At 50.2% G+C, this 27,649-nt stretch overlaps 1 protein-coding gene across 1 annotated transcript; it reads right to left on the bottom strand.

Moving 5' to 3' along the window:
• Positions 1-52: 52 nt before the first annotated feature.
• Positions 53-21,365, bottom strand: cnpy4 (canopy FGF signaling regulator 4). The gene is made up of 6 exons (XM_085977477.1): positions 21,243-21,365; positions 13,095-13,221; positions 11,387-11,483; positions 8,208-8,330; positions 6,679-6,796; positions 53-4,124 (listed from the first exon to the last, which is right to left on the bottom strand). The coding sequence occupies exons 1-6, from the start codon at positions 21,346-21,348 to the stop codon at positions 3,931-3,933; spliced, it is 765 nt and encodes a 254-aa protein (XP_085833603.1). The 5' UTR covers positions 21,349-21,365; the 3' UTR covers positions 53-3,930.
• Between the last annotated feature and the right edge of the window lie 6,284 nt (positions 21,366-27,649).

Here is a 27,649-nt window from a genome sequence, read left to right as displayed (position 1 = left end):
CCAGACCCTGCAGTTCCTATGTATAGTCCAAGAACTTCAAAGACACAGTGGATTCTGAAAGCGACCCTTTATTCTTTCTAATATATATTTAAAGTATAAACATACTTAAAAACACTGAACGTATGAAACGAATACAATATAAAATTCCCGTGGCTATAAGGAAAGCGATCTTAAAAATGTAACAGAAAATAGTACAGGCTGCGACGCGGGTCTAAAACAATTCAACTGTGCGTTGAGCTGGAGCAGCAAGAGTTACACGACAATACAGAAACAGCTCAGCAGTCTACGAGTGCTCACTGGACAAACCCGAGTGAGCACGGACAAATGGTTCATGGTGACTTGTAAAATAAAAAGCGCCAAGGCTCGCGGAGAACATTCTCGGTTCCGGTTACTGCTATTAATACCGGATGCTCGGAGACATGTCCTGCTCCCGTCCCGGCTGTTCCTCCTGAACCAGTGCTCCCCACCCCACCCCCCCCCCCCCCACCCCACCTTACGTGTGATCCCTTGGAAGTGATAGCATAAGAGCTAAAGAAGGGGTAGTGTACCAACCCACTGCACCCACCGGTTCCCCAGCCCAAGTGGCCCTGGAGATGGAGCATGCGGTGCGCCCACACGCTTGATGTCTTCTACGACCGATGGGCAAAGCAGGGTATAGAACATCCTGTAGACATCGATTAACATGATCATTTAGTTGGGAGGGTTCCCTTTGCTTTTGTTGGGACCTAGTTGCTTAATTTGGCTTATTTTAGTTTGACTGGATCATGTGTTTCTTTCCTGTATCAGCAGTGTCCTAAACGGGGCCCTTGCCCTAGATAAGGGGTAAGCCATTTAGGACAGAGATGAGGAGCAATTTCTTCACCCAGAGAGTGGTGAACCTGTGGAATTCTCTACCACAGAAGGCAGTTGAGGCCAATTCATTAAATATATTCAAGAAGGAGTTAGATATATTTCTTAAGGCTAAAGGGATCAAGGGATATGGGGAGAAAGCAGGGACAGGGTACTGAGTTTGGATGATCAGCCATGATCTCATTGAATGGCGCAGCAGGCTCAAGGGGCCGAATGGCCTACTCCTGCTCCTATCTTCTATGTTTCTATGTTGATTCTTCTTGGCGAGCTTGGGCCAAAGCCAGTGTCGCCCTTAAAGAAATTCCCAGGCCTATAAGGTACACCACAGACCCGCAGGATCCCCTGCCTCTCCACACACAGTCACGGTGTTAAAGGTGCAATCATTTCGTCCTCAGCTCACTGGAGATTCAGGTAGAGTGCGGTGGGAGAACAGGATTAGTTAGTCTGCCAAACTAGCGAGTTTTCAAATAAGTTAGCAAGGCATGGACCACGGTGGCAAAAACATGGCATTTTCCCCAAATTCTGAATAGCAGTGGACACTTTAAAAAAAGAAAATCAGCATCTAAACAGGCCGACGCGTTGGACGGTGACTGATGCCAACAGAATGTACCTGCTCCGAAGGAACGCCTTTGGTGCGGTCACCCAGCCCCATCAGCACAACCGCTTACACAACATGGTAACCTAGCCAAGAATAAACAGCACGGCTTCAAAAGTAATCAGGCGCAAAGCTACGGAGCTGGGGTAGGGAATAAGGAGCTGGATTTCACCCACTCATCGGGTGTCTGCTACATTTCTTTTTATATAAAATACAACCAGTACCAACAAACCGAGTCCAACAGCAGCTATGGCTCCAAGGTGAAGGTGGTAGACCCTATAAAGCATCGTTCCTCGTTAACACAATGGAGCCTCCAACACTGAAACGGCTGGTATCACTTCATTTGCGCTTAGGCGAGCACAGGACCGGCCTCACGGGTGGGGCGCCGTGGCCAAGAGGGTCTGACATTAACGGCATCGCCCTCTGCGAAGAACTTGACCATCTCCAAAGTCTTACTTCCAGCGGACTGTAGTGATCCTCCAGAAGAGCAAACGACAATTTGCGAGAGCAAGTTCCCAAACACATGGATAGCACCGAACGGAGCTTCTCGAAGTCGAAGCTCGTACAAAAAAAAAACACATATCTGTGATCGACCATGGGAGACGACAGGCTAATCTTCGCTGGCCATTCTGTCCATCGCGAATGGTGTAGCTCAAATATCTCGGTGAACTAAGCTTTATTTTATTGGTTATTTATTAGTTTAGTGTTTAGTTTATTTGGCAGTTAATGTTATTTTTTGTGACATATTTGTTATTTAAATTATAAAAAGCTCGAGATTACAGCTTTAGTTCTGAAACTTTACGCTAATACCACTACAAACTTAAACTCAAAAAAAGAGGGGCGGCAAAATACAAGTTCGCCCAGGGCGGCCTTTTCCTCCCCCCCCACCCCCCAAGGCCGGTTCTGGGCGCATGCACACTATCGCCAGTCCACTGTAAATCCACCTCTCTCTCCTCCTTAAAAATCTTTCATCCTCTTTGACCAAGTGTTTGGTCACCTGTCCTAATCTCCCTATGTGGCTCGGTGCGAGTTTTTGTTTCATAATCGCTCCTGTTGAGGTGCCTTGGGATGTTTTAACTGCGTTAAAAGCACTGTACAAATCCAAACTGTTGTAAATCAACACTTTGCTCGAGTGGCCATTGCTGCTCCAAAGCCCCTACGTCCAAATAGTTGTGAAGGTTTTGGGTCTTCTGAACTGTAGGTGACTTTAAAGCTCGATTTAAACAGGGGCCTAAGCCCGCACTCCTTTCCGCCCACCCAAAACTGCAGCAGGTTAAGTTTTGTGAGGGGGGTGGGGGAGATAACGTCTTCTGCTGTCTTGGGAGTTTAATCGTTCAGCTCGTCCACACGCTAAGAGGGAGAAAGCAGGTGCTTTGCAAGTTCGAGCGCACATGGGAAGGCTGGGGACCTTAAAGGTAAAGGTTACAGTGAAAGCCGTCCCCGGGGGCACTCCCACGTGCTTCAGAGCAGCAGCGGCAGAAGGTTGCTCACCTGGGTAACGTGCATAGTACAGGAGGTCGTGAACGGGCAAGAGAAGAAAAACACCTGACGAAGGAAGCGTTTTCTTAGGACGCCAGCGGCACATTAAAAGGGCTGGCTGCTAATGCAAGAACTGGTTAAAATAAATCACCGGCAGTGTCTAAATGCAGTGAAGCTATTTGGATTATACCAGAAACTGGTGAGGTAATGGGTTTGTTGGCTGAATGTGGAGTTTGTGCTAACTGGAGTTGCTCTCGTGAACCTCTTAAGAGGCCGACTATTAACGGAGCGGCCCTTTGCAGGGTCCTGGGAGCAAGCGGGTTCCCCGGGGGTAGCAGGGGAAATCTGTACAGGTTTTTTGTGGCAATTCCTCTACGGATTAGCGAGGTCAGTACGGGCTGCTACAGTATCCACGGGAAACTGATGCAGACCTGTACCTATTTTATGTCGTGTTGGCCCTCTCAGTCACTGAGCGGCGCAATGGGCGAAGGAAATAAAAACCAGGGGATTCAACCAAAAAAAAAACACTAGAAAAAGGTGAACAACCCTCTTCAGCTCTGGGACAGACATCCCCAGCTAGTCGGCAGTTTTGAGAGACCCTCGCCTGCACTGCAGAAAAACAGGAAAAAAGGGAGACTGCTTATTGAAAGGAGTGTCCAGGCTGTTTGTCTTGGTGGGCTGCTTGGCTGCATGGGTCACGTATAAAAGTTTCAATCTCAAATTCATTCCAAGTCGCTGATGCTAGCTTGACCACTCAAAACAGGGAATGAGAAACAGAACCACAGATAGGCCTTTGCGGGCTGGAGTGTCAGGGTTCAAGGCTGCGTGTGGTTTCGATATCCCTGGATTAAGAGGCAGGATACGCGACAGAGTGAGGAGGGTAAAATAGTCTTCCGTTATCTGTACTGAACAGGATAATCACGCCGTCGTCCGTTCCGGGTCAGTCACGGGCATTGCGGATAGTTTTTCTCACCCGAGTCAGGGTGGTGCACGTGCGCACCAGCAGGTCAGAGTTCAGCAGCGTCATGACGCACGGCTTCCTGTTCAGCCATTTTGCTCTCCTCACTTTCCGCCCCGTCTCCCTCGCCGAGTCCGTCGTCGCCTGTCCGTGTTTCCTCCTCTTCTTTCGCCGCCGTCCTTTTCTTCTCCCGACTGTTGGCCGAGTCCCCCTTTCGTCCTTTCCACACTTCGAGCAGGCAATCTGCAGGCAGAGAAAGCCAAGGGGAGATAAAAGTTGCAATGCCGCTGGGTTTTGCCAGCTCTGGTTGGATGGATTTCTGGCGGTTTAATCAGGTGACAGACATTTTTTGCATCTCCGAATATTTTTCTAACTAAAACAAAAAAAATGTTCGGAAAATGAAAGATACGCAATTCTTTTAATGCCCTCGATGTTTTTCTCCCCCCCTCCTCTCCCGGAGTTGCTGACAGTGGAGCCCTGGAGATTATTCTTCAATTCCTGGAGGATTGGCAAACCGCATTTCGACTTTACAATACCGTAAGCAGCGTGTAGAGAAATAACTGCTGTCTTTTTACACTGGGATTTGTTCAGGCTTTAGAGAAATGGGAATACTGTATAACCGATAACATTTTTCTTTCGAGAGAGGTACCGATGGCCAATGCTACCGCTTTATTACACAGCGAGTGGTGAGGATTTGGAATGCGCTGCGGACACAGATTCACGTGCACGAAACACAAAAAGTTAGCATGCAGGTACAGCAAGTAATCAAAAAGGCAAATGGAATGTTGGCCTTTATTGCAAGGGGGTTGGAGTATAAAAGCAGGGAAGTCCTGCTACAACTGTACAGGGTATTGGCGAGACCACACCTTGAGTACTGTGTACAGTTTTGGTCTCCTTATTTAAGGAAGGATTTACTTGCATTGGAGGCAGTTCAGAGACGATTCACTCGGTTAATTCCAGAGATGAGGGGTTTGACTTATGAGGAAAGGTTGGGCCTATACCCATTGGAGTTTAGAAGAATGAGAGGTGATCTTATTGAAACATATAAGATACTGAGGGGGCTCGACAGGGTAGATGCAGCGAGGATGTTGCCCCTCGTGGGGAAATCTAGAACTCGGGGGCACAGTCTCAGAATAAAGGGTCGCCCTTTTAGAACTGAGATGAGGAGGAATTTCTTCTCTCAGAGGGTCGTAAATCTGTGGAATTCTCTGCCCCATAGAGCCGTGGAGGCTGGGTCATTAAATACATTTAAGGTGGAGATAGACAAATTTTTGCAAGATAAGGGAGTGAAGGGTTATGGGGAGTGGGCTGGGAAGTGGCTTTGAGCCCAAGATCAGCCATGATCTTACTGAATGGCGGAGCAGGCTTGAGGGGCCAAGTGGCCTATTCCTGCTATTTCTTATGGTCTTAGGAAAGAGCGGGAGAGTGGGACTCACTGGATTGCTCTTCGAAAGAGCCGGCGCAGGCTCAATGGGCCGAATGGCCTCCATCCGTGCTGCACTGATCTATGATTCTATGAAAGGACAGCCCCCCTCTGACTGACTAGTCCTACCAGCTGAGCCAAGCTGACGTTCCATGTTACAAAGTGTGCGCGGACCTCGGGTGCAGACACAGAGAGGCTCAGCTGCTCCTCTCCCTGGACAATCGAACATCCTGCCAACACTCCATGGCCAGGCTCACGCAGGGGCTACCGGGGCCGATGGGACTGTATCACAGCAAGGGGTCGACGCCATAAACCAGTGAAATTTACGGCACAGAAGGAGGCTGACGTAATAAAACTCACTACGCATTTGGTTGGGAGCATAAAGCAAGGCTTTAATCAACTTGTTTCAGAACATGGAGGTCTAGTTGTGTTTCACTAGTTCCTTGTCTTACAAAATGTCCCTGGTGAGCTGGGCCCACGCCCGAGTATTTATACTCCTTGGACGGCGCCACCAGCTGGCCGTCCAGCGTTATTTCACGAGTAGTTTCTTGATGAATGATGAGATTTATAACAGAGGCCACTCGGCCCAGCTTCTCCGTGCCGGCCGACAAAGAGCTCGCCAGCCTAATCCCACTTTCCAGCTCTTGGTCCGTAGCCCTGTAGGTTACGGCACTTCAAGTGCATACCCAAGTACAGGAAACTCTTTTGTATCCGGCACCGACGGGACCGGCGTGGTGCTGGTTTATCAAAAAGTCCGGATTAGAGAGAGGTATACTTACTAAGGTATGAGAGCCCCGTACACAGCCACAGATCCAGGCGTCCCTGTTGCATGGCAACAGGTGCAGCAGGAACCCCGGTTACACGGCCACAGATCCAGGCGTCCCTGTTGCATAGCAACAGGTGCAGGAACCCCGGTTACAGGGCCACAGATCCAGGAACGGCCACTAATATCAAGTAAAACTTACCTGAACCTACTCCTGAATTTTGCCGGTTAATAGAGATATCCGGTTATTTAGGTGCTGGTAAAAAAAGTTTCCTGTACTTCTTAAATGTGATGAGGGTTTCTGCCTCTACCACCCTTTCCGGCAGTGAGTTCCAGACCCCCAACACCCTCTGGGTGAAATAAGTTCTCAACTCCCCTCTAATCCTTCCACCAATTACTTTAAATCTGTGCCCCCCTGGTATTGACCTCTCTGCTAAGGGAAATAGGTTCTTCCTATCCACTCTATCGAGGTCCCCCATCATTTTATACACCTCAATCAAGTCTCTCCTCAGTTCCAAAGAAAACAACCCCAGCATATCCAATCTTTCCTCATAGCTAAAATGAGGAGGAAAGGGCCGAAAACTGTCAAGAACCATGCACACCAGACTAACCTTGATCATCCCCTGTCAGCACGTGAGTCGCACACAGAAATCTCTCCAGATTCAGGTCCTGATGGTGAAAGTACCAGTCCTCCACAACATCCTCATACCGCTCCAGCATGTTCTCACACTAAAAGGAAAAATATCAATGGGTGTGGTATCCGGCGCATTTATCCACAACCACATCGGAACCAAGTACCATCGAACACAACTGTACAGTTTGCTGCCCTCAACTCAGGGTGTTGGCACCAGCACCATTTGATTGGTGGGAAATTGGTCAGGATTCCCACTTCCCATTGCTACCCACTAATCCCGGTTTGCAAACATAGAAGGTAGGAGCAGGAGTAGGCCATTCGGCCCCTCGAGCCTGCTCCGCCATTCAATGAGATCATGGCTGATCATCCAAATTCAGTACCCTGCCCCTGCCTTCTCCCCATATCCCTTGATCCCTTTAGCCTTAAGAAATATATCTAATTCCTTCTTGAATATATATAACGAATTGGCCTCCACTGCCTTCTGTGGTAGAGAATTTCACAGGTTTACCACTCTCTGGGTGAAGAAATTCCTCCTCATCTCGGTCCTAAATGGCTTACCCCTTAATCCTTAGACTGTGACCCCTGGTTCTGGACTCCCCGGTCATCGGGAACATCCTGTCTGTCTAGTCCTGCTAGAATTTTATAAGTTTCAATGAGATCCCCTCCCATTCTTCTAAACTCCAGCAAATATAAGCCCAATCGACCCAATCTCTCCTCATACGTCATTCCTGCCATCCCAGGTATCAGTCTGATGAATCATCGCTGCGCTCCCTCCATGGCAAGAACATCCTTCCTCGGATAAGGTGTCCAAAACTGCACACAACACTCAAGGTGTGGTCTCACCAAGGCCCTGTACAACTGCAGTAAGACATCCTTGCTCCTGTACTCGAATCCTCTTGCTATGAAGGCCAACATACCATTTGCCTTCTTAACCGCCTGCTGCACCTGCATGCTTACCTTCAGTGACTGGTGCACAAGGACACCCAGGTCTCGTTGCACTTCCCCTTTTCCCAATCTATTGCCGTTCAGATAATAATCTGCCTTCCTGTTTTTGCCACCAAAGTGGATAACCTCGCATTTATCCACATTATACTGCGTCTGCCATGCATCTGCCCAATGACCCAACCTGTCCAAATCATACTGGAGTTTCTCGGCATCCTCCTCACAGCACACACGCCCACCCAGCTTTGTGTCGTCTGCAAACTTGGAGATATTACAACTAGTTCCCTCGTCTAGATCATTAATATATATTGTGATTAGCTGGGGTCCTAGCACCGATCCCTGCGGCACCCCACGAGTCACTGCCTGCCACTCGGAAAAAGTGGCGGCTAGGAGAGGGTGATGCTCCCTGCAGTTGAACAGTCCGACAGCGCTTGTTGTCAGGGGTCACGGGTGAAGATTGGCCACCCGGGCACGGTACCAGTGTCCGTGGAACTGCAGAGAAAGGAAGGAAGAAAAAAAAACCACAAAAAGAAAGCCCGTGTAAACCGCGCAAGAGCCTTTCACCTGCTTTTTCAAATCCGTGACCTCGGCCGAGGGCTCATCCCACATTTCGAATGGAATCCCCAGCTCCACCTTCACACCCTTGTTTACCAGGTTCTTCAGGGTCATCATAGTCTCGCTGGTGCCCTGCAAACAACAGGACGCAATGCTCAAGGGGCACAGTTCAGGCAGCCACCAGCTTGCCCGCAACAAGCCCTGCCCGCTACTGAGCGCAGTTACACTTTTATACACGTTACACCACCAACAACTTGCATTTATACAGCGCCTTTAACGCAGCAAAACCTCCCGAGGCCCTTCACAGGAGCGATTATCAAACAAAACTCGACACCGAGCTACATAAGGAGATACAGGAAACTCTTTTTTTAATCCGGCACCGACGGGACCGGCGTGGTGCCGGTTTATCAAAAAGTCCGGATTACAGAGAGGTATAGTAAAAGGTACGAGAGCTCCGTGCACAGCAACAAATCCAGGCGTCCCTGTTGCTATGCAACAGGTGTAGGAACCCCAGCCACAAGATCCAGGCGTCCCGGTTGCTATGCAACAGGTGCAGGAACCCTGGTTACACGGCCACAGATCCAGGAACGGCCACTAATATGAAGTAAAACTTACCTGAACCTACTCCTGAACTGTGCCGGTTAACAGAGATTTCCGGTTATTTAGGTGCCGGTAAATCGAGAGTTTCCTGTATTAGGACAGGTGAGGTTTATAAGGAGCGTTTTAAAGGAGGAGAGAGAGAGAGAGGCGGAGAGGTTTAGGGAGGGAATTCCAGAGCTTAGGGCCCAGGCAGCTGAAGGCACGGCCGCCAATGATGGAGCGATGGAAATCGGGGGATGCGCAAGAATTGGAGGAGCGCAGGGTTGTAGGACCGGAGGAGGTTACACAGATGGGGGGGGGGGGGGCGGAAAGGCTGTGGAGGGATTGGAACGCAAGGGTGAGAATTTTGCTTGACCGGGAGCCAATGTAGGTCAGCGAGCACAGGGGGTGATGGGTGAATGGGACTTGGTGCGAGTTAGGACACCAGTGAAAGTATAATATATACACACACACACACTACACCACTTAAATATATACACTAACACACATCAGCCGACATTTTCTTTAGTTACATCAAATTACCAACTCGTTCTTACCGTTACATTTCATTCAATGGCCCAGAAATTCGGGTCGGGGGCTTCCCGCGGGTGCGAGCCCCCGACCTGCACTTACCTACCGCGCCGGCTGTTGAGCTGTGGGCCCGCGTGGGATTCCGATCCTGGGCCTCCTCCAACTGCCGGCGCGCAGTGCTTGCGTATCCCAGGGGCGCAGTTAGTTCGAAGCCTCCCCAGGATCACGTGGGCCATGGAGAGCCAATCGGAGCAGGGAATGCTTCATTCATAAGTTTGACAGGAAGAGCTGTCAAACCTATAAATACTACGGGCCCCAAAACATCACTAAATCTTCAAATACATTTTTTTTTAAATCACAATTTTTAAAATAAACTATAAATTACATGAAATAACTATTTTAAACAATAATTTAAATTTTTGAAAAAAATAATTTTATTTTCTAACGGGGCTAAAAATAAACTTACCTTGCTTTAAAGTATTTAAAAATAATAAACCTGTGGAAAAAATGTTTTAATTTTAATTAATTCACCACTTACCTTGCAAAAAGCAGGCCTTGCGCCTGCTTTTTACATGTCTAACTTCTGGAGACTTACCCTCCCGGAGAAACCGGGAAAAAATACGTAACTTCGATGCGCACGCGCTGCCTCTCCGGCGCACGCGTTCCACCTCTGAACCCCTTCTTTCAGGGGAACGGAAGTTCCGGTTTCCCACGCATGCGCAGTGCATGCACGAAACCGGCACTTCCATTGGGCCTACAGGTGAGTACCCCGTGCGTACTCACCCGTGGAGACCCGAATTTCTGGGCCATTATAATTTCCACATTAAGAGCATTATTATGATTTTAATCGGAAAGATTGCATCAATTGTGATTTTGTTTTGTTCTGTCATTTTTTGAAAACATCTTTCATGTGTGAAATCATTTCAGAATGCTCCTGGTTAACTGTAGATTAGGGTGGTCCAGACAGCAAGGCAGCGGGGTTGAGCAGCACAGCACAGCAGGATGTCTTGCTGCAGTTGTACAGGGCCTTGGTGAGACCACACGCTTGAGTATTGTGTGCAGTTTTGGTCGCCTTATCTGAGGAAGGATGTTCTTGCCACGGAGGGAGTGCAGCGAAGATTCACCAGACTGATACCTGGGATGGCAGGAATGACGTATGAGGAGAGATTGGGTCGATTGGGCTTATATTCGCTGGAGTTTAGAAGAATGAGAGGGGATCTCATTGAAACGTATAAAATTCTAACAGGACTAGACAGACTAGATGCAGGAAGGGTGTTCCCGATGGCGGGGGAGTCCAGAACCAGGGGTCACAGTCTAAGGATAAGGGGTAAGCCATTTAGGACAGAGATGAGGAGGAATTTCTTCACCCAGAGAGTGGTGAACCTGTGGAATTCTCTGCCACAGAAGGCAGTTGAGGCCAATTCATTAAATATATTCAAGAAGGAGTTGGATATATTTCTTGAGGCTAAAGGGATCAAGGGATATGGGGAGAAGGCAGGGACAGGGTACTGAATTTGGATGATCAGCCATGATCGCATTGAATGGTGGAGCAGGCTCGAGGGGCCGAATGGCCTACTCCTGCTCCTATCTTCTATGTTTCTATCATACCTACTGCAGCACTGTTGGAATAGACACAATGCAGGCGATGGTGGCACCTTCAGCAGTCTCTTTCCCCCCCGCCCCCCCCGGGTAACCCTGGCCAACGGGTATCAAGGCTATTGGGTCAGAATTTGCTGTCAGAATAACGGCAGGGCTAATGGCGCTCGCCGTTATTTATGCGGAAATGGTACAGCAACTACGGGCGAGGAGCAGGTGCGGGGTTTAAACGTGGGTATGCAGAAGTTGCTGCCCGAGTTGTGTCGCTCCCTCATTAGCTTCGCGGAAACCGCGTCTCGCCCTTAGCCGCCCCTTCTTTTTGCCAACTTGCCGCATTTGCCCATTAAACTGGCCGCAGAAAGTCAAGCCTCTTCGTCTCGAGCGCAGGTACCCTTTTAACCCGGATCCTGCACGTCCCACGAACTGCTTGCGAACCCATGCACTCGCTGGTGTTTGCGCTCCCGAAAATATCGCGCCTCTACCTTTGCATATCTTAAGCTTCCGGGTCGCTCCGCGTGGACGCTGTACTGCAGGATCCTTTCGCAGATATTATCCATGGCATCCGCCAGTCGAGTCTCCCTGTCGAAACAGGAGAGGCAGTCACTTGAAGTAAACAAAGTCATCGCCACTGACCGGGTCCCAATAAGCTCCGCCGAGGGGCGGCTCATTCGGTTGTGACAAAACAGCAAATTATTGTTTCGATCCGATCGCTCCTAATTTGGGTAAGCGAAGAAGCTGGCGTATGTGCTGTGAGGAGGATGCCGAGAAACTCCAGTACGATTTGGACAGGTTGGGTGATTGGGCAGATGTATGGCAGATGCAGTATAATGTGGATAAATGCGAGGTTACCCACTTTGGTGTCAAAAACAGGAAGGCAGATTATTATCTGAACGGCAATAGATTGGGAGAAGGGGAAGTGCAACGAGACCTGGGTGTCCTTGTGCACCAGTCGCTGAAGGTAAGCATGCAGGTGCAGCAGGCAGTTAAGAAGGCAAATGGTATGTTGGCCTTCGTAGCGAGAGGGTTCAAGTACAGGAGCAAGGATGTCTTGCTGCAGTTGTACAGGGCCTTGGTGTGACCACACCTTGAGTATTGTGTGCAGTTTTGGTCGCCTTATCTGAGGGGGGGATGTTCTTCCCATGGAGGGAGTGCAGCGAAGATTCACCAGACTGATACCTGGGATGGCAGGAATGACGTATGAGGAGAGATTGGGTCGATTGGGCTTATACTCGCTGGAGTTTAGAGAATGAGAGGGGATCTCATTGAAACTTATAAAATTCTAACAGGACTAGACAAACTAGATGCAGGAAGGATGTTCCCGATGGCGGGGGAGTCCAGAACCAGGGGTCACAGTCTAAAGATAAGGGGTAAGCCATTTAGGACTGAGATGAGGAGGAATTTCTTCACCCAGAGAGTGGCGAACCTGTGGAATTCTCTACCACAGAAGGCAGTGGAGGCCAATTCATTAAATATATTCAAGAAGGAGTTAGATATATTTCTTGAGGCTAAAGGGATCAAGGGATATGGGGAGAAGGCAGGGACAGGGTACTGAATTTGGATGATCAGCCATGATCTCATTAAATGGCGGAGCAGGCTCGAGGGGCCGAATGGCCTACTCCTGCTCCTATCTGCTGTGTTTCTATTTAAGACTGAGATGAGGAAAATTTCTTCACTCAAGAGGGTGGTGAATCTTTGGAATTCTCTACCCTAGAGGACTGTGAATGCTGAGTCGTTGAGCATATTCAAGGCTGAGATCGATAGATTTTTGGACTCTAGGGGAATCAAGGGATATGGAGACCGGGCGGGAAAGTGGAGTTGAGGTCGAAGATCAGCCATGATCTTATTGAATGGCGGAGCAGGCTCGAGGGGCCGTACGGCCGACTCCTGCTCCTATTTCTTATGATTGTACGAATCAGGCACTGGGATCAATAACTAACTATTAATAGAGGTTACTTCTGAGGAGTCCTGCTGATTGTAGGAGACCCATGTATCAGCAGAAGATGCCCTTACATCAAGTAAAATGCTCCATGTCCAATACTGAATTATCCCTTCACCCTCTCAACTATAGGGGGAGCTATTGGGGAAGTTATGGGCTAAAATTGAAAGGATAACACATCGAACAGCTAAAAACAAAGCAGAAACACAAGTGCGGGCCAGCGCGCCCACACTAGATTATTGTCCTTTACTTACGAGGTGTTGTACTTGATCTTTTTCTTCCTCTTCCCACTGTCCAGCACTTCCCCGAGCTCCAACACTTCCTTGGAACGTTTGGTCTTGTCCAGTGCAGACTGCAGTTCCACCGTCAGGAACTTGCACACTTCACACACGAGGGAGAAAATGGGAGTTAGGAAAAGCTGAACCATGCAACAGAGATGTTTCAATTGGATTCTTGCCCCTTCGCAAGGTCAAGCTCGCGGTGTAGAATGCTCGCCCGCATGCGCACAGCTCACACTGACCGAGAGCAGTGAGCCACTGCAGAGGGCGATTAAAAAATAAAAAAACTTGCATTTCGATAGCGCCTATCCACAACCTCAGGACGTCCCAAAGCGCTTTACATCCGATGAACTCCTTTTCAAGTGTAGTCGCTGTTGTAATGTAGGAAACGCGGCAGCCAATTTGCGCACAGCAAGCTCCCACAAACAGCAATGTGATAACGACCAGATCTTCTGTTTTAGTGATGTTGATTGAGGGATAATTATTGGCCCCAGGACACCGGGGAGAACTCCCCCTGATCTTCTTCAAAATAGTGCCACGGGATCTTTTACATCTACCTGAAAGAGCAGATGGGGTCTTGGTTTAACGTCTCATCCGAAATACTGCCCCTCCGACAGTGCGGCGCTCCCTCAGTACTGCCCCTCCGACAGTGCGGCGCTCCCTCAGTACTGCCCCTCCGACAGTGCGGCGCTCCCTCAGTACTGCCCCTCCGACAGTGCGGCGCTCCCTCAGTACTGCCCCTCCGACAGTGCGGCGCTCCCTCAGTACTGCCCCTCCGACAGTGCGGCGCTCCCTCAGTACTGACCCTCCGACAGTGCGGCGCTCCCTCAGTACTGCCCCTCCGACAGTGAGGCGCTCCCTCAGTACTGCCCCTCCGACAGTGCGGCGCTCCCTCAGTACTGCCCCTCCGACAGTGCGGCGCTCCCTCAGTACTGCCCCTCCGACAGTGCGGCGCTCCCTCAGTACTGCCCCTCCGACAGTGAGGCGCTCCCTCAGTACTGCCCCTCCGACAGTGAGGCGCTCCCTCAGTACTGCCCCTCCGACAGTGCGGCGCTCCCTCAGTACTGCCCCTCCGACAGTGCGGCGCTCCCTCAGTACTGCCCCTCCGACAGTGCGGCGCTCCCTCAGTACTGCCCCTCCGACAGTGCAGCGCTCCCTCAGTGCGCCGCTCCCTCAGTGCGGCGCTCCCTCAGTGCGGCGCTCCCTCAGTGCGGCGCTCCCTCAGTGCGGCGCTCCCTCAGTACTGCACTGCAATGTCAGCCTAGATCTTTGTGGTCAAGTGGGACTTGAACCCGCAACCTTCTGACTCAGAGGCAAAAGTGCTACCCACTGAGCCACAGCTGACACTAAAACCCATCTTGAGCTTTGCAGGACAGCCCTAACACGTACCACTCCTGACACACGATTTCTGTTTTCACTTCACAATTTAAGCACTGACTCAGTATGCAGCCCGCACCATGAAAAACATTTACTCTTAAAACATACAAACTTGCATCTTGACTTTTTTTTTAAAGATCAAAACAATGACAGAACCAATGCAGACTGTGGTGTTCTGTCAGAACCTCTGCTGCAACACGGAAGGACTTCACAGTGCTCGATCCTTGGGTCTGAAAGGACGAAGAAGCAACCTTTACTGTTATATTCCCAGGTGATTCCCCAGTGGCACTTTCAGTGTTTTGGAACAATTAAGGGTATTATGAGATGTAATAGCATCTAGATGTAAAAGCTGGGTGGGCGTGTGTGCTGTGAGGAGGATGCTGAGAAACTCCAGTATGATTTGGACAGGTTGGGTGATTGGGCAGAAGCATGGCAGATGCAGTATAACGTGGATAAATGTGAGGTTATCCACTCTGGTGGCAAAAACAGGAAGGCAGATTAATATCTGAATGGCAATAGATTGGGAGAAGGGGAAGTGCAACGAGACCTTGGTGTCCTTGTGCACCAGTCGCTGAAGGTAAGCATGCAGGTGCTGCAGGCGGTTAAGAAGGCAAATGGTATGTTGGCCTTCATAGCGAGAGGGTTTGAGTACAGGAACAAGGATGTCTTGCTGCAGTTGTACAGGGCCTTGGTGAGACCACATCTTGAGTATTGTGTTCAGTTTTGGTTGCCTTATCTGAGGAAGGATGTTCTTGCCGTGGAGGGAGTGCAGCGAAGATTCACCAGACTGATACCTGGGATGGCAGGAATGACGTATGAGGAGAGATTGGGTGGATTGGGCTTATACTCGCTGGAGTTTAGAGAATGAGAGGGGATCTCATTGAAACTTATAAAATTCTAACAGGACTAGACAGACTAGATGCAGGAAGGATGTTCCCGATGGCCGGGGAGTCCAGAACCAGGGGTCACCGTCTAAGGATAAGGGGTAAGCCATGTAGGACTGCGACCCCGGGTCCTGGACTCCCCGGCCATCGGGAACATCCTTCCTGCATCTAGTCTGTCCAGTCCTGTTAGAATGTTATAAGTTTCAATGAGATCCCCTCTCATTCTTCTAAACTCCAGCGAGTATAAGCCCAATCGACCCAATCTCTCCTCATACGTCATTCCTGCCATCCCAGGTATCAGTCTGGTGAACCTTCGCTGCACTCCCGCCATGGCAAGAACATCCTTCCTCAAGGCGACCAAAACTGCACACAATACTCAAGGTGTGGTCTCACCAAGGCCCTGTACAACTGCAGCAGGACATCCTTGTTCCTGTACTCGAATCCTCTCGCTACGAAGGCCAACATACCATTTGCCTTCTTAACCGCCTGTTGCACCTGCATGCTTACCTTCAGCGACTGGTGCACAAGGACGCCCAGGTCTCGTTGCACTTCCCCTTCTCCCAATCTATTGCTGTTCAGATAATAATCTGCCTTCCTGTTTTTGCCACCAGAGTGGATAACCTCGCATTTATCCACTGTAATGAAATCTGTTTGTCTTGATCCTGTATTCGTTTTGCACTCATGTATATTACCCTCCCCCACTGTGTATAGTTTCACTTCCTCTTTCCCGACTAACCTGGGAGGTTCCAGGTCTTGGCTCTTGGCTCCGCCCCTGACTTCTATTACATAATAAAGATCCCAGGATCTGTATGACTCATTCCTGTGAACCAGTCGGCGTGTTGAGATGTTAGCTCTGATCTTAGTGATTAAAAGCCAACTTGTTTAAGTCTATAACTTCTAGTTTTGTGGTTATTGAAGGCCCATCAATTTTAATCACTAAAGAATACTAGGATGGATCGACTCCTAAAACCAGAGCGTCTGGACTTGGATCCACATTCTGCTGAAGCATCAAATCAATTTGGACACTGGCTCAAATGCTTCGAACTCTTCGCGGGGGACTCATCCACTAACGAGGTAGATAAACTGAGTCTACTGACTACTCGCGTAAGTCATCGGATTTATTCGTTCATCCGGGATGCCACCTCTTACACGGAGGCGATCACTATCCTGAAGGCCCAATACCAGAGGCCGGTAAACGAAGTGTACACCAGACATCTGCTGGCTACACGCAGGCAGCGACCAGAGGAATCAATGGACGATTTCTTACAGGGCCTAAAGGACCTGGTCCGGGACTGTAACTGTAAGGCCGTTGACGGCCAACGCGTACTCTGACGAATTGGTCCGCGATTCTTCATCACGGGCCTCAAATCGAATTATATCCGTCAGAGACTGCTGGAGAAGGAGGTCCTGGACTTAAAAAAGGCAGTGGCCACTACGCGATCGCTGGACGTGGCCCAGAAAAACTCTGACTCTTATTCTTCCAGCCATGCGGCCCTCACCGCCTCGTGCGCGCCGAGGGGACCGCCATCTTGGAATCAGCCATCTTCCCCATCCAGGTCTCAGACCAGCTCTACACCGCCGGAGTCCCCACACAGAAGTTCACCCAGGAGTCCTACTACAGCGGCAATGTCTCGAGGCCCGAAATGCTACTTCTGCGGCCAGGCCAAGCACCCCAGACAACGATGCCCAGCGAAGGACGCTACATGCTTCAAATGTAAGAAAAAGGGGCATTTTAGCAAAGTCTGCAGGGGGAATCCGATTTCCAACTCCGTCACCGCCTCGTGCGTGCCATGCGGGCCACCATCTTGGGATCCGCCATCTTTTCCCGACTCAACGGCCGCCCAGGGCCCAACAGTGGCTTCGATCACGGTGGATCAATCCAGGCCACACCCATTGACAAAATCCATGATGGACATACAGGTAAACGGGAATTTAACGAAATGTTTAATTGACTGTGGGAGTACCGAGAGTTTTATCCACCCTAGCCTGGTACGGCGGCACTCATTAACAGTAACCCCTACACGGAGCAGAATTGCTATGGCTGCTAAGCCCCACACTTCGGACATTTTGGGCTACTGTGTGGTAACACTGACTGTAAAAGGCACGGACTACAAGGATTTTAAACTCCTCGTGATGCCAGAACTCTGTGTTAATGTAATTTTGGGCCTGGACTTCCAGTGCCACCACGAAAGTGTCACGCTAGCATATGGCGGGTCCCAGCCGCCACTCACAGTCTGTGGCCTATCAACCTTAAAAATCAGCCAGCCCTCTATATTCGCTAATCTCGCTCCGAACTGTAGGCCCATAGCGACCAAAAGTAGACGGTACAGTCTGGAAGACAGACACTTTATCAAGGCGGAAGTGGACAGACTCCTGCGGGAAGGCATTATTGAATGCAGTACCAGCCCGTGGCGTGCCCAAGTAGTCATAGTTAAAAATAGCGAAAAGAAACGGATGGTAATTGACTACAGCCAGACTGTTAATATTTATACCCAGCTGGACGCCTACCCTTTACCCCGCATATCAGAAATGGTCAACCTGATTGCGCAATACCGAGTCTTCTCGACTATCGACCTCAAATCCGCGTATCACCAGCTCCCCATTAGAATGGAGGACCGCCCATACACCGCCTTCGAGGCGAACGGGCGCCTCTACCATTTTCTCAGAGTGCCCTTCGGGGTAACAAATGGGGTCTCGGTCTTCCAACGCGAGATGGACCGCATGGTTGACGAGAATAAACTACAAGCTACCTACCCCTATCTGGACAATGTCACTATCTGCGGGCACAACCAGCAAGACCACGATCTAAATCTTGCGAGATTTTTAAAAACTGCCCTAAAGCTGAATCTAACCTACAACGAAGACAAATGTGTCTTCAACACAACCCGTCTCTGTATCCTCGGCTGTGTGGTGGAAGATGGGGTAATTGGACCGGACCCTGACCGATTACGCCCCCTAAAGGAACTGCCCCTGCCACAATCCCAAAGCTTTAAAAAGGTGCCTGGGATTTTTTTCGTATTATGCCCAATGGGTGCCCAATTACTCTGATAAGGCCCGACCCCTCATTAAATCGACGTCCTTCCCACTATCAGCTGAAGCTCGGGAGGCTTTCACCAGTATTAAACAGGACATTGAAAGGGCTGCAGTGTGTGCAGTGGACGAATGCATTCCCTTTCAAGTCGAAAGCGATGCGTCAGACTTTGCCTTAGCTGCGACCCTCAATCAGGCTGGGAGACCTGTGGCCTTCTTCTCCCGAACCCTTCAGGGACCTGAAATCAGGCACTCTTCTGTCGAGAAGGAGGCACAGGCTATAGTGGAGGCAGTGCGGCACTGGAGACACTACCTAGCCGGCAAACGTTTCACCCTGCTCACCGACCAGCGGTTGGTGGCTTTCATGTTTAATAACAAACAAAAGGGGAAAATCAAGAATGACAAAATACTCAGGTGGAGGATCAAACTATCCACGTTCGACTATGATATTATGTACTGGCCGGGAGCCCTTAATGAACCCCCAGACGCCCTATCGCGGGGAATGTGTGCCAGCATTCATACGGACAAATTACAGGGTCTCCACAATGACCTCTGTCACCCAGGGGTCACCCGACTATACCATTTTATAAAGTCCCGCAATCTGCCCCACTCCATCGAGGAGGTCAGGGCAATGACCAGAGCCTGCTGCACCTGTGCGGAATGCAAGCCTCGTTTCTACAGGCCTGACCGTGCACACCTTATCAAAGCCACACGGCCATTCGAGCGCCTAAGTCTGGACTTCAAGGGACCCCTTCCCTCTGCCGACCGTAACGTATACTTCCTCAATATCATTGATGAATATTCCCGCTTCCCCTTCGCCATTCCCTGCCCAGACATGACCAGTGCCACGGTCATCAAGTGTCTCTGTAATCTATTCTGCATGTTTGGCATGCTGAACTACATACACAGCGATAGGGGGACGTCATTCATGAGTGACGAGCTGCGCCAGTTCTTGCTCTCGAAGGGGATAGCCACTAGCAGAACCACTAGCTACAACCCCCGGGGTAATGGGCAAGTGGAAAGGGAGAATGCTACTGTTTGGAAGGCTGTCACGTTAGCCTTAAAGTCAAAAGGCCTTCCGACCTCCCGCTGGCAGGAAGTCCTCCCAGACGTGCTCCACTCCATAAGGTCTCTGTTATGTACAGCCACTAACGCTACCCCTCACGAAAAGATGTTCGTTTTCCCCCGGAAATCCACCTCGGGCATATCTCTACCCGCGTGGCTGACGTCTCCGGGGACAGTACTATTGCGGAAGCACGCGAGAGGCCATAAAACGGACCCCCTTGTGGAAAAGGTACAGCTCCTCCATGCAAACCCTCAGTACGCCTATATCGAATACTCTGACGGGCGAGAGGACACTGTTTCCATAAAAGACCTCGCTCCCTCGGGGAGCGAAGAGAACGATGGGAGACTACCCGATGAAGACCTACACTACAAAGAGACAGGATGCCCAGAGGTAAACTTTAACCTGGAGGACACTGCAGATAACCTGGAAGACACTGCGGAGGCCCGGACAGCGGAGGAACCAGAATCCACTCCCCTCGAGGCACCCCAACCGGCTTTGCGCCGATCATTGAGAACTGCAAAACCTCCTGACAGACTCACTTATACTAACTTTTAAGAAACATCACCCCGATGGACTAAATCTATAGAAGGGGTGAATGTAATGAAATCTGTTTGTCTTGATCCTGTATTCATTTTGCACTCATGTATATTACCTTCCCCCACTGTGTATAGTTTCACTTCCTCTTTCCCGACTAACCTGGGAGGTTCCAGGTCTTAACTCTTGGCTCCGCCCCTGACTTCTCTTACATAAAGATCCCAGGATCTATATGACTCATTCCTGTGAACCAGTCGGCGTGTTGAGATGTTAGCTCTGATCTTAGTGATTAAAAGCCAACTTGTTTAAGTCTATAACTTCTAGTTTTGTGGTTACTGAAGGCCCATCATCCACATTATACTGCATCTGCCATTCATCTGCCCATTCACCCAACTTGTCCAAGTCATACTGGAGTTTCTCTGCATCCTCCTCACAGCACAAATGCCCACCCAGCTTTGTGTCGTCTGCAAACTTGGAGATATTACATCTAGTTCCCTCGTCTAGATCATTTATATATATTGTGATATCTCTATATCTCTCCATATAGATATATAGGTAGAGACGATATATAGGTACAGAGAGACGATATATAGGTAGAGAGAGACGATATATAGGTAGAGAGACGATATATAGGTAGAGACGGACGATATATAGGTAGAGACGGACGATATATAGGTAGAGACGGACGATATATAGGTAGAGACGGACGATATATAGGTGGAGACGGACGATATATAGGTAGAGACGGACGATATATAGGTAGAGAGAGATAGATGGAAAGCTGAAGAGATACATATATATCTCTATCAGCCGTTCCTTCATCGTCGCTGGGTCAAAATCCTGGAACCTCCTCCCCAACAGCGCTGTGGGAATACCTTCACCACACGGACTGCAGCGGTTCAAGAAAGCGGCTCACCACCATCTTCTCAAGGACAACTAGGGATGGGCAATAAATGCCGGCCTTGCCAGCGACGATTAAAAATATGCACACATACATCACCTTTGGCAATGAAAAATCTGCCTGCTCCTAACACAACTCATGCAGGCTCAGTAACTCCAGTAAACCTTTCCCCACAGCCAGGGGGGGGGGGGGGGGGGGCCGCCATCTTGGATGCCCCGTTGCTATGGGCAACCGGCTCTAACCTTTCACCTCGAACCCCCCAGGAGGGCCACGTCTCGATCTCCTTCCCGCCCCGCACTGTGACCCACAGCGGGCCGCCGCCTCCTCCTCACCCTCGCACTTGGTGGGCAGCCTCTCGTCCTCCACCTCGCCGGCCGCCTCCGCACCGCCCCGGCCGAGCAGCGAGACCAGAAAGAACAACACCCCCGCCGCCGCCATCTTAGCTTCCCGGCCCCGCCCCCCGGCCAGTCTCCAGCCCCGCCCCCCGCCAGGTCTGCAGCCCCGCCCCCCCGACCAGTCGCCAGCCCCGCCCCCCCGACCAGTCGCCAACCCCGCCCCCCCGACCAGTCGCCAGCCCCGCCCCCCCGACCAGTCGCCAGCTCCGCCCCCCGGCCAGTCGCCAGCCCCGCCCTCCGGCCAGTCTCCGGCCCCGCCCCTCCACCAATCACCGGCCCCGCTCCCCGGCCAATCACCGGCCCCGCTGCCACTCGTCGCCCAGCGTGCTCTCGTGCGTCACCGCGCTGCCGACGTGACGTTCACCAGTCCGCCGCCCGATTGGCTGATGCTCCAATTTAAATCTCCCGCCAGCTGGCATTGACACTGAAACACTGAAACAAAACTCATAGTCAATGAACAGTCAGGTGTGGTGGCCCAGCAATAGAAGACAGTCACTGATAAACCCAATAGAAGACAGTCACTGATAAACCCAATATCAGACAGTCACTGATAAACCCAATATCAGACAGTCACTGATAAACTCAATATCAGACAGTCACTGATAAACCCAATATGACAGTCACTGATAAACCCAATATCAGACAGTCCTCATAATCATAATCAACTTTATTGTCATTGTTAGTGCACAAGTGCAGTACAACAAAATGTAGGCTTGCGGCTCCCGAGAGTGCACATTTAGATGAAGACATTTAAACATTCAACATTCATTTGGCTTGCAATACATTAACATAAACATAACCACAATAAAGTGCATTGGCAGATGTGCAGGCTTTAGAGTTTATTTGTGGAGTTCAGTAGGATGACAGCCCTGGGAAAGAAGCTGTTCCTAAATCTGGTCGTACGGGTGCGAATGCATCTGTAGCGTCTCCCAGATGGCAGGAGGGCGAACAGACTGTGGCTGGGGTGGGTAGGGTCTTTGATGATGGTCCGTGACCTCCGTAAACAGCGTTTCTGGTATATGTGCTCTATGGTCACTGATAAACCCAGTATAAGACAGTCACTGATAAACCCAATGGAAGACAGTCACTGATAAACCCAATATAAGACATGGTGGAGATGCCGGTGTTGGACTGGGGTGGAGAAATATAAGAAGTCACAAAACACCAGGTTATAGTCCAACAGTTTTATTTGAAATCACAAGCTTTCGGAGCGCTGCTCCTTCTTCAGGTGAAGTGGAGAGATGCATAAAGACACAGCTTATATAGTCAGAGAATAATGCCAGATGATTACAGGTAATTTTTCTAACTGCCATTTATCACACCTCGGCAGAGAGATAATCACAGCAATCAAAGGTGTGAATGGTGTCCAAACAGGTGAGTCAGGAAAACATTACATCAAAGAACAATGAAGTGGGGTCACAAGGGGTCAAATGTTGCAGATGCTGGGGTCTGTATGAAAAACAAAAAACAGACAAAAAAACATTTTTTTTGCTGAAAATCACAGCAGGTCCGGCCGCATCTGTGTAGAGAGAACAAGCCAACGACGACTCGAGTCTGGATGACCCTACGTCAGGTGGGGTTACATGTAGCGTGAAATGAACCCAAGATCCCGGTTGAGGCCGTCCTCATGAGTGCGGAACTTGGCTATCAGTTTCTGCTCTACGGTTTTGCGTTGTCGTGTGTCTCGAAGGCCGCCTTGGAGAATGCTTACCCGATGATCGGAGGGTGAATGTCCTTGACTGCTGAAGTGTTCCCCGACTGGGAGGGAACACTCCTGCCTGGTGATTGTTGCGCGGTGTCCGTTCATCCGTTGTCGCAGTGTCTGCATGGTCTCGCCGATGTACCATGCTCCAGGGCATCCTTTCCTGCAACGTATGAGGTAGACAACGTTGGCCGAGTCACATGAGTATGTACCATGTACCTGGTGGGTGGTGTCCTCATGTGTGATGATGGTATCTGTGTTGATGATCTGGCATGTCTTGCAGAGGTTGCTGTGGCAGGGTTGTGTGGTGTCGTGGTCGCTGTTCTCCTGAAAGCTGGGTAATTTGCTGCGAACGATGGTCTGTTGGAGGTTAGGCGGCTGTTTGAAGGCGAGTAGTGGAGGCGTGGGGATGGCCTTAGCGAGGTGTTCATCGTCATTGATGACATGTTGAAGGCTGCGAAGAACATGGCGTAGTTTCTCCGCTCCGGGGAAGTACTGGACGACGAAGGGTACTCTGTTGGTTGTGTCCCGTGTTTGTCTTCTGAGGAGGTCTATGCGATTTTTTGCTGTGGCCCATCGGAACTGTCAATCGACGAGTCGAGCGTCATATCCCATTCTTACGAGGGCGTCTTTCAGCGTCTGTAGGTGTCCATCACGTTCCTCCTCGTCTAAGCAGATCCTGTGTATTCGCAGGGCTTGTCCATAGGGGGTGGCTTCTTTAACGTGGTTAGGGTGGAAGCTGGAGAAGTGGAGCATCCTGAGGTTGTCCGTGGGCTTGCGGTAGAGTGAAGTGCTGAGGTGTCCGTCTTTGATGGAGATTCGTGTGTCCAAGAATGAAACCGATTCTGAGGAGCAGTCCACGGTTCAGAGAAGGTTCACTCGGTTGATTCCGGAGGTGAGGGGGTTGACGTATGAGGAAAGGTTGAATAGGTTGGGACTCTACTCATTGGAGTTCCGAAGATTGAGAGGCGATCTTATTGAAACATATAAGATTGTGAGGGGGCTTGATCTGGTGGATGCGGTGAGGATGTTTCCACTGATGGGTGAGACTAGAACTAGGGGGCATAATCTTAGAATAAGGGGCTGCCCTTTCAAAACTGAGATGAGGAGAAACTTCTTCACTCAGAGGGTAGTAAATCTATGGATTTTGCTACCCCAGAGAGCTGTGGAAGCTGCAACATTAAATAAATTTAAAACGGAGATAGACATTGTCCTAGCAGATAAGGGAATTAGGGGTTACGGGGAGAGGGCAGGGAAGTGGACATGAGTCTAGATTCAGATCAGCCATGATCCTATTGAATGGCAGAGCAGGCCCGAGGGGCCGTATGGCCTACTCCTGCTCCTATTTCTTATGTTCTTATGTTCTTATGATGGTGGGATGGAACTTGTTGATGTTATCGTGTAGTCTTTTCAGTGATTCTTCACCGTGGGTCCATAGGAAGAAAATGTCGTCGATGTATCTGGTGTATAGCGTTGGTTGGAGGTCCTGTGCAGCGAAGAAGTCTTGCTCGAACTTGTGCATGAAGATGTTGGCGTATTGGGGTGTGAATTTGGTCCCCATGGCTGTTCCGTGTGTTTGGGTAAAGAACTGGTTGTCGAAGGTGAAGACATTGTGGTCAAGGATGAAGTGGATGAGTTGTAGGATGGCGTCTGGAGATTGGCTGTTGTTGGTGTTGAGTACTGAGGCTGTCGCAGCGATGCCGTCATCGTGGGGGATACTGGTGTAGAGTGCCGAGACGTCCATCGTGGCGAGGAGTGTTCCTGGTTCAACTGGTCCGTGGGTGCTGAGTTTCTGTAAGAAGTCTGCAGTGTCGCGACAGAAGCTGGGGGTTCCCTGTACGATGGGTTTCAGGATGCCCTCGACGTATCCAGAGAGGTTCTCACACAGGGTTCCGTTGCCTGATACGATAGGACGTCCGGGTGTGTTGGCTTTGTGTATCTTTGGGAGGCAGTAGAAGTCTCCCACACGGAGAGTACGTGGGATGAGAGCGCGTAGGATGCTTTGAAGGTCTGGATCGAAGGTCTTGATCAGTCTGTTGAGTTGGTGGGTGTGTTCTTTGGTTGGATCTGCGGGTAACTGTCTGTAGTGTTCCTGGTTGTCCAGTTGTCGGTATGCTTCTTTGCAATAGTCCGTTCTGTTATCGACTATCGACACCACAAACTGCCGGCTCAAAGTGGAGAGGATCTCCAAGAAGATCGCGCATATCGACATAGACATCAAGTTTCTACAGAGATGCAAGAAAGCAGACAAGATCCCAAAAGGACTACAGATCACGAACCCACTCAAGTCAACCTACAACACAGACTACGCTGAGAGACTCTGCCGTCGTACGTCTCGCACACTCCTCAACCATCTCGTACACCAGCTCTACAGCAGACGCCGCAACCTCAAAACCGAGATAGAGTCCATGTCCTCAGCCTGTGCTCAGGACACAGCAGACCAGCTACGAGACACCGCCAAACAGACGAGGCAAAACCTTGTTAAACATAGAAACATAGAAGATAGGAGCAGGAGTAGGCTATTCGGCCCCTCGAGCCTGCTCCGCCATTCAATGAGATCATGGCTGATCATCCAAACTCAGTACCCTGTCCCTGCCTTCTCCCATATCCCTTGATCCCTTTAGCCTTAAGAAATATATCTAACTCCTTCTTGAATATATTTAATGAATTGGCCTCAATTGCCTTCTGTGGTAGAGAATTCCACAGGTTCACCACTCTCTGGGTGAAGAAATTCCTCCTCATTTCTGTCCTCAATTGCTTACCCCTTATCTTTAGACTGTGACCCCTGGTTCTGGACTCCCCCGCCATCGGGAACATCCTTCCTGCATCTAGTCTGTCTAGTCCTGCTGGCGAGCAGGGCCGACTACAGTCCGAGGGGCGGGGCCTGCGACAGGACATGAGGGACGAAAGGATTAGAAGGGGCAGTCCCGTGCAATAAGGTTTTAAGTCGGTTCACGGACTCCCAGCCGCCTGCATTTTCCGCGGCCTGGAGGAGTCCACGTTCCACGTCTATATGGAGTGTGAGAGGTTGCAGCCCCACTTCCACTATTTGAAGGGGCTGCTCCTCGATTTTTGGCTGCACTTCAGTCCCATGCTCCTGATCTTTGGTCACCCGGTGCGGGGGTGGGGGGGGCGGTGGTGGGAGTGGGCAGATCGGTGGACCTCCTCGCAGGACTACTCCTGGGCCTGGCCAAGCTGGCCATCGACAGGTCCAGGCAGCGGGCGGTCGAGTGGGTCGTTCGGCCCGACTGCCCGCCTCTCTTCCGCGGCCACGTTTGCGCCCTAGGGGGTGTCCCTGGAGATGGAGCACGCGGTGTCCGCCGGCACGCTCGAGGCCTTCCGCTACCGGTGGGTACCGCAGGGACTGGAGTGAGACCACATCTTGAGTATTGTGTGCAGTTTTGGTCGCCTTATCTGAGGATGGATGTACTTGCCATGGAAGGAGTGCAGCGAAGATTCACCAGACTGATACGCGGGATGGTGGAAATGACGTATGTGGAGAGATTGGGTCGATTGGGCTTATACTCACTGGAGTTTAGAAGAATGAGAGGGGATCTCATCGAAACTTATAAAATTCTAACAGGACTGGACAGACTAGATGCAGGAAGGATGTTCCCGATGGCCGGGGAGTCCAGAACCAGGGGTCACTGTCTAAGGATAAGGGGTAAGCCATTTAGGACAGAGATGAGGAGGAATTTCTTCACCCAGAGAGTGGTGAACCTGTGGAATTCTCTACCACAGAAGGCAGTAGAGGCCAATTCATTAAATATATTCAAGAAGGAGTTGGATATATTTCTTAAGGCTAAAGGGATCAAGGGATATGGGGAGAAAGCAGCGACAGGGTACTGAATGTGGATGATCAGCCATGATCTCATTGAATGGCGGAGCAGGCTCGAGGGGCCGAATGGCCGACTCCTGCTCCTATCTTCTATGTTTCTATCACCCTGGCAATAGAATTTTAATTGAATTTGTTAAGAACATAAAAAATAGGAGCAGGAGTACGCTAAACGGCCTCTCAAGCCTGCTCCGCCATTCAATGAGATCATGGCTGATCTTCGACCTCAACTCCACTTTCCCGCCCGATCCCCATATCCCTTGATTCCCTTAGAATCCAAAAATATATCGATCTCAGCCTTGAATATACTCAACGACTGAGCATCCACAGCCCTCTGGTGCAGAGATTCACCACCCTCTGAGTGAAGAAATTCCTCCTTATCTCAGTCCTAAATGGCCGACCCCTTATTCTGAGACTATGACCCCCAGTTCTAGACACTCCAACCAGGGGAAACCTCCTCCCTGCATCTACCCTGTCAAGCCCTGAAAGAATGATGTATGTTTCAATGAGATCACCTCTCGTTCTTCTAAACTCTAGAGAATATAGGCCTAGTCTACTCAATCTCTCCTCATAGGACAATCCCCCCATCCCAGGAACCAGTCTGGTGAACCTTCACTGCACTCCCTCTATGGCAAGTATATCCTTCCTCAGGTAAGGAGACCAAAACTGTAATAACAACAGAAAATGCTGGAAAAACTCAGCAGGCCAGGCAACATCCATGGAGAGAAAATAAGAGTCAACGTTTCGGGTCAAACTCTTTGTCAAGACTGAAGGCCAGGCTGGGAGAGAACAAAAGAGAAGTGAAGA

The sequence above is a fragment of the Somniosus microcephalus genome, unplaced genomic scaffold, assembly GCF_052327205.1.
Source record: "Somniosus microcephalus isolate GS21.2 unplaced genomic scaffold, FLI_Smic_1.0 unresolved_chr4, whole genome shotgun sequence".
In the NCBI taxonomy this organism is placed as follows: Eukaryota; Metazoa; Chordata; class Chondrichthyes; order Squaliformes; family Somniosidae; genus Somniosus; species Somniosus microcephalus.
Note: the sequence above shows the minus strand (reverse complement) of the source record. Positions and strands in the feature narration are given on the sequence as shown.

Bases quoted from the DNA above. Each gene is read 5' to 3' on its own strand.
- cnpy4 (XM_085977477.1), bottom strand. From the start codon at position 21,348: ATGGCGGCGGCGGGGGTGTTGTTCTTTCTGGTCTCGCTGCTCGGCCGG. The intron at 11,484-13,094 runs GTAAGTAAAGGA...CTGTTTCGACAG, and splicing joins AAGATCAAGTACAACACCTC to GGAGACTCGACTGGCGGATG. The intron at 4,125-6,678 runs GTTAGTCTGGTG...CTCTGCCTGCAG, and splicing joins GCTGACAGGGGATGATCAAG to ATTGCCTGCTCGAAGTGTGG.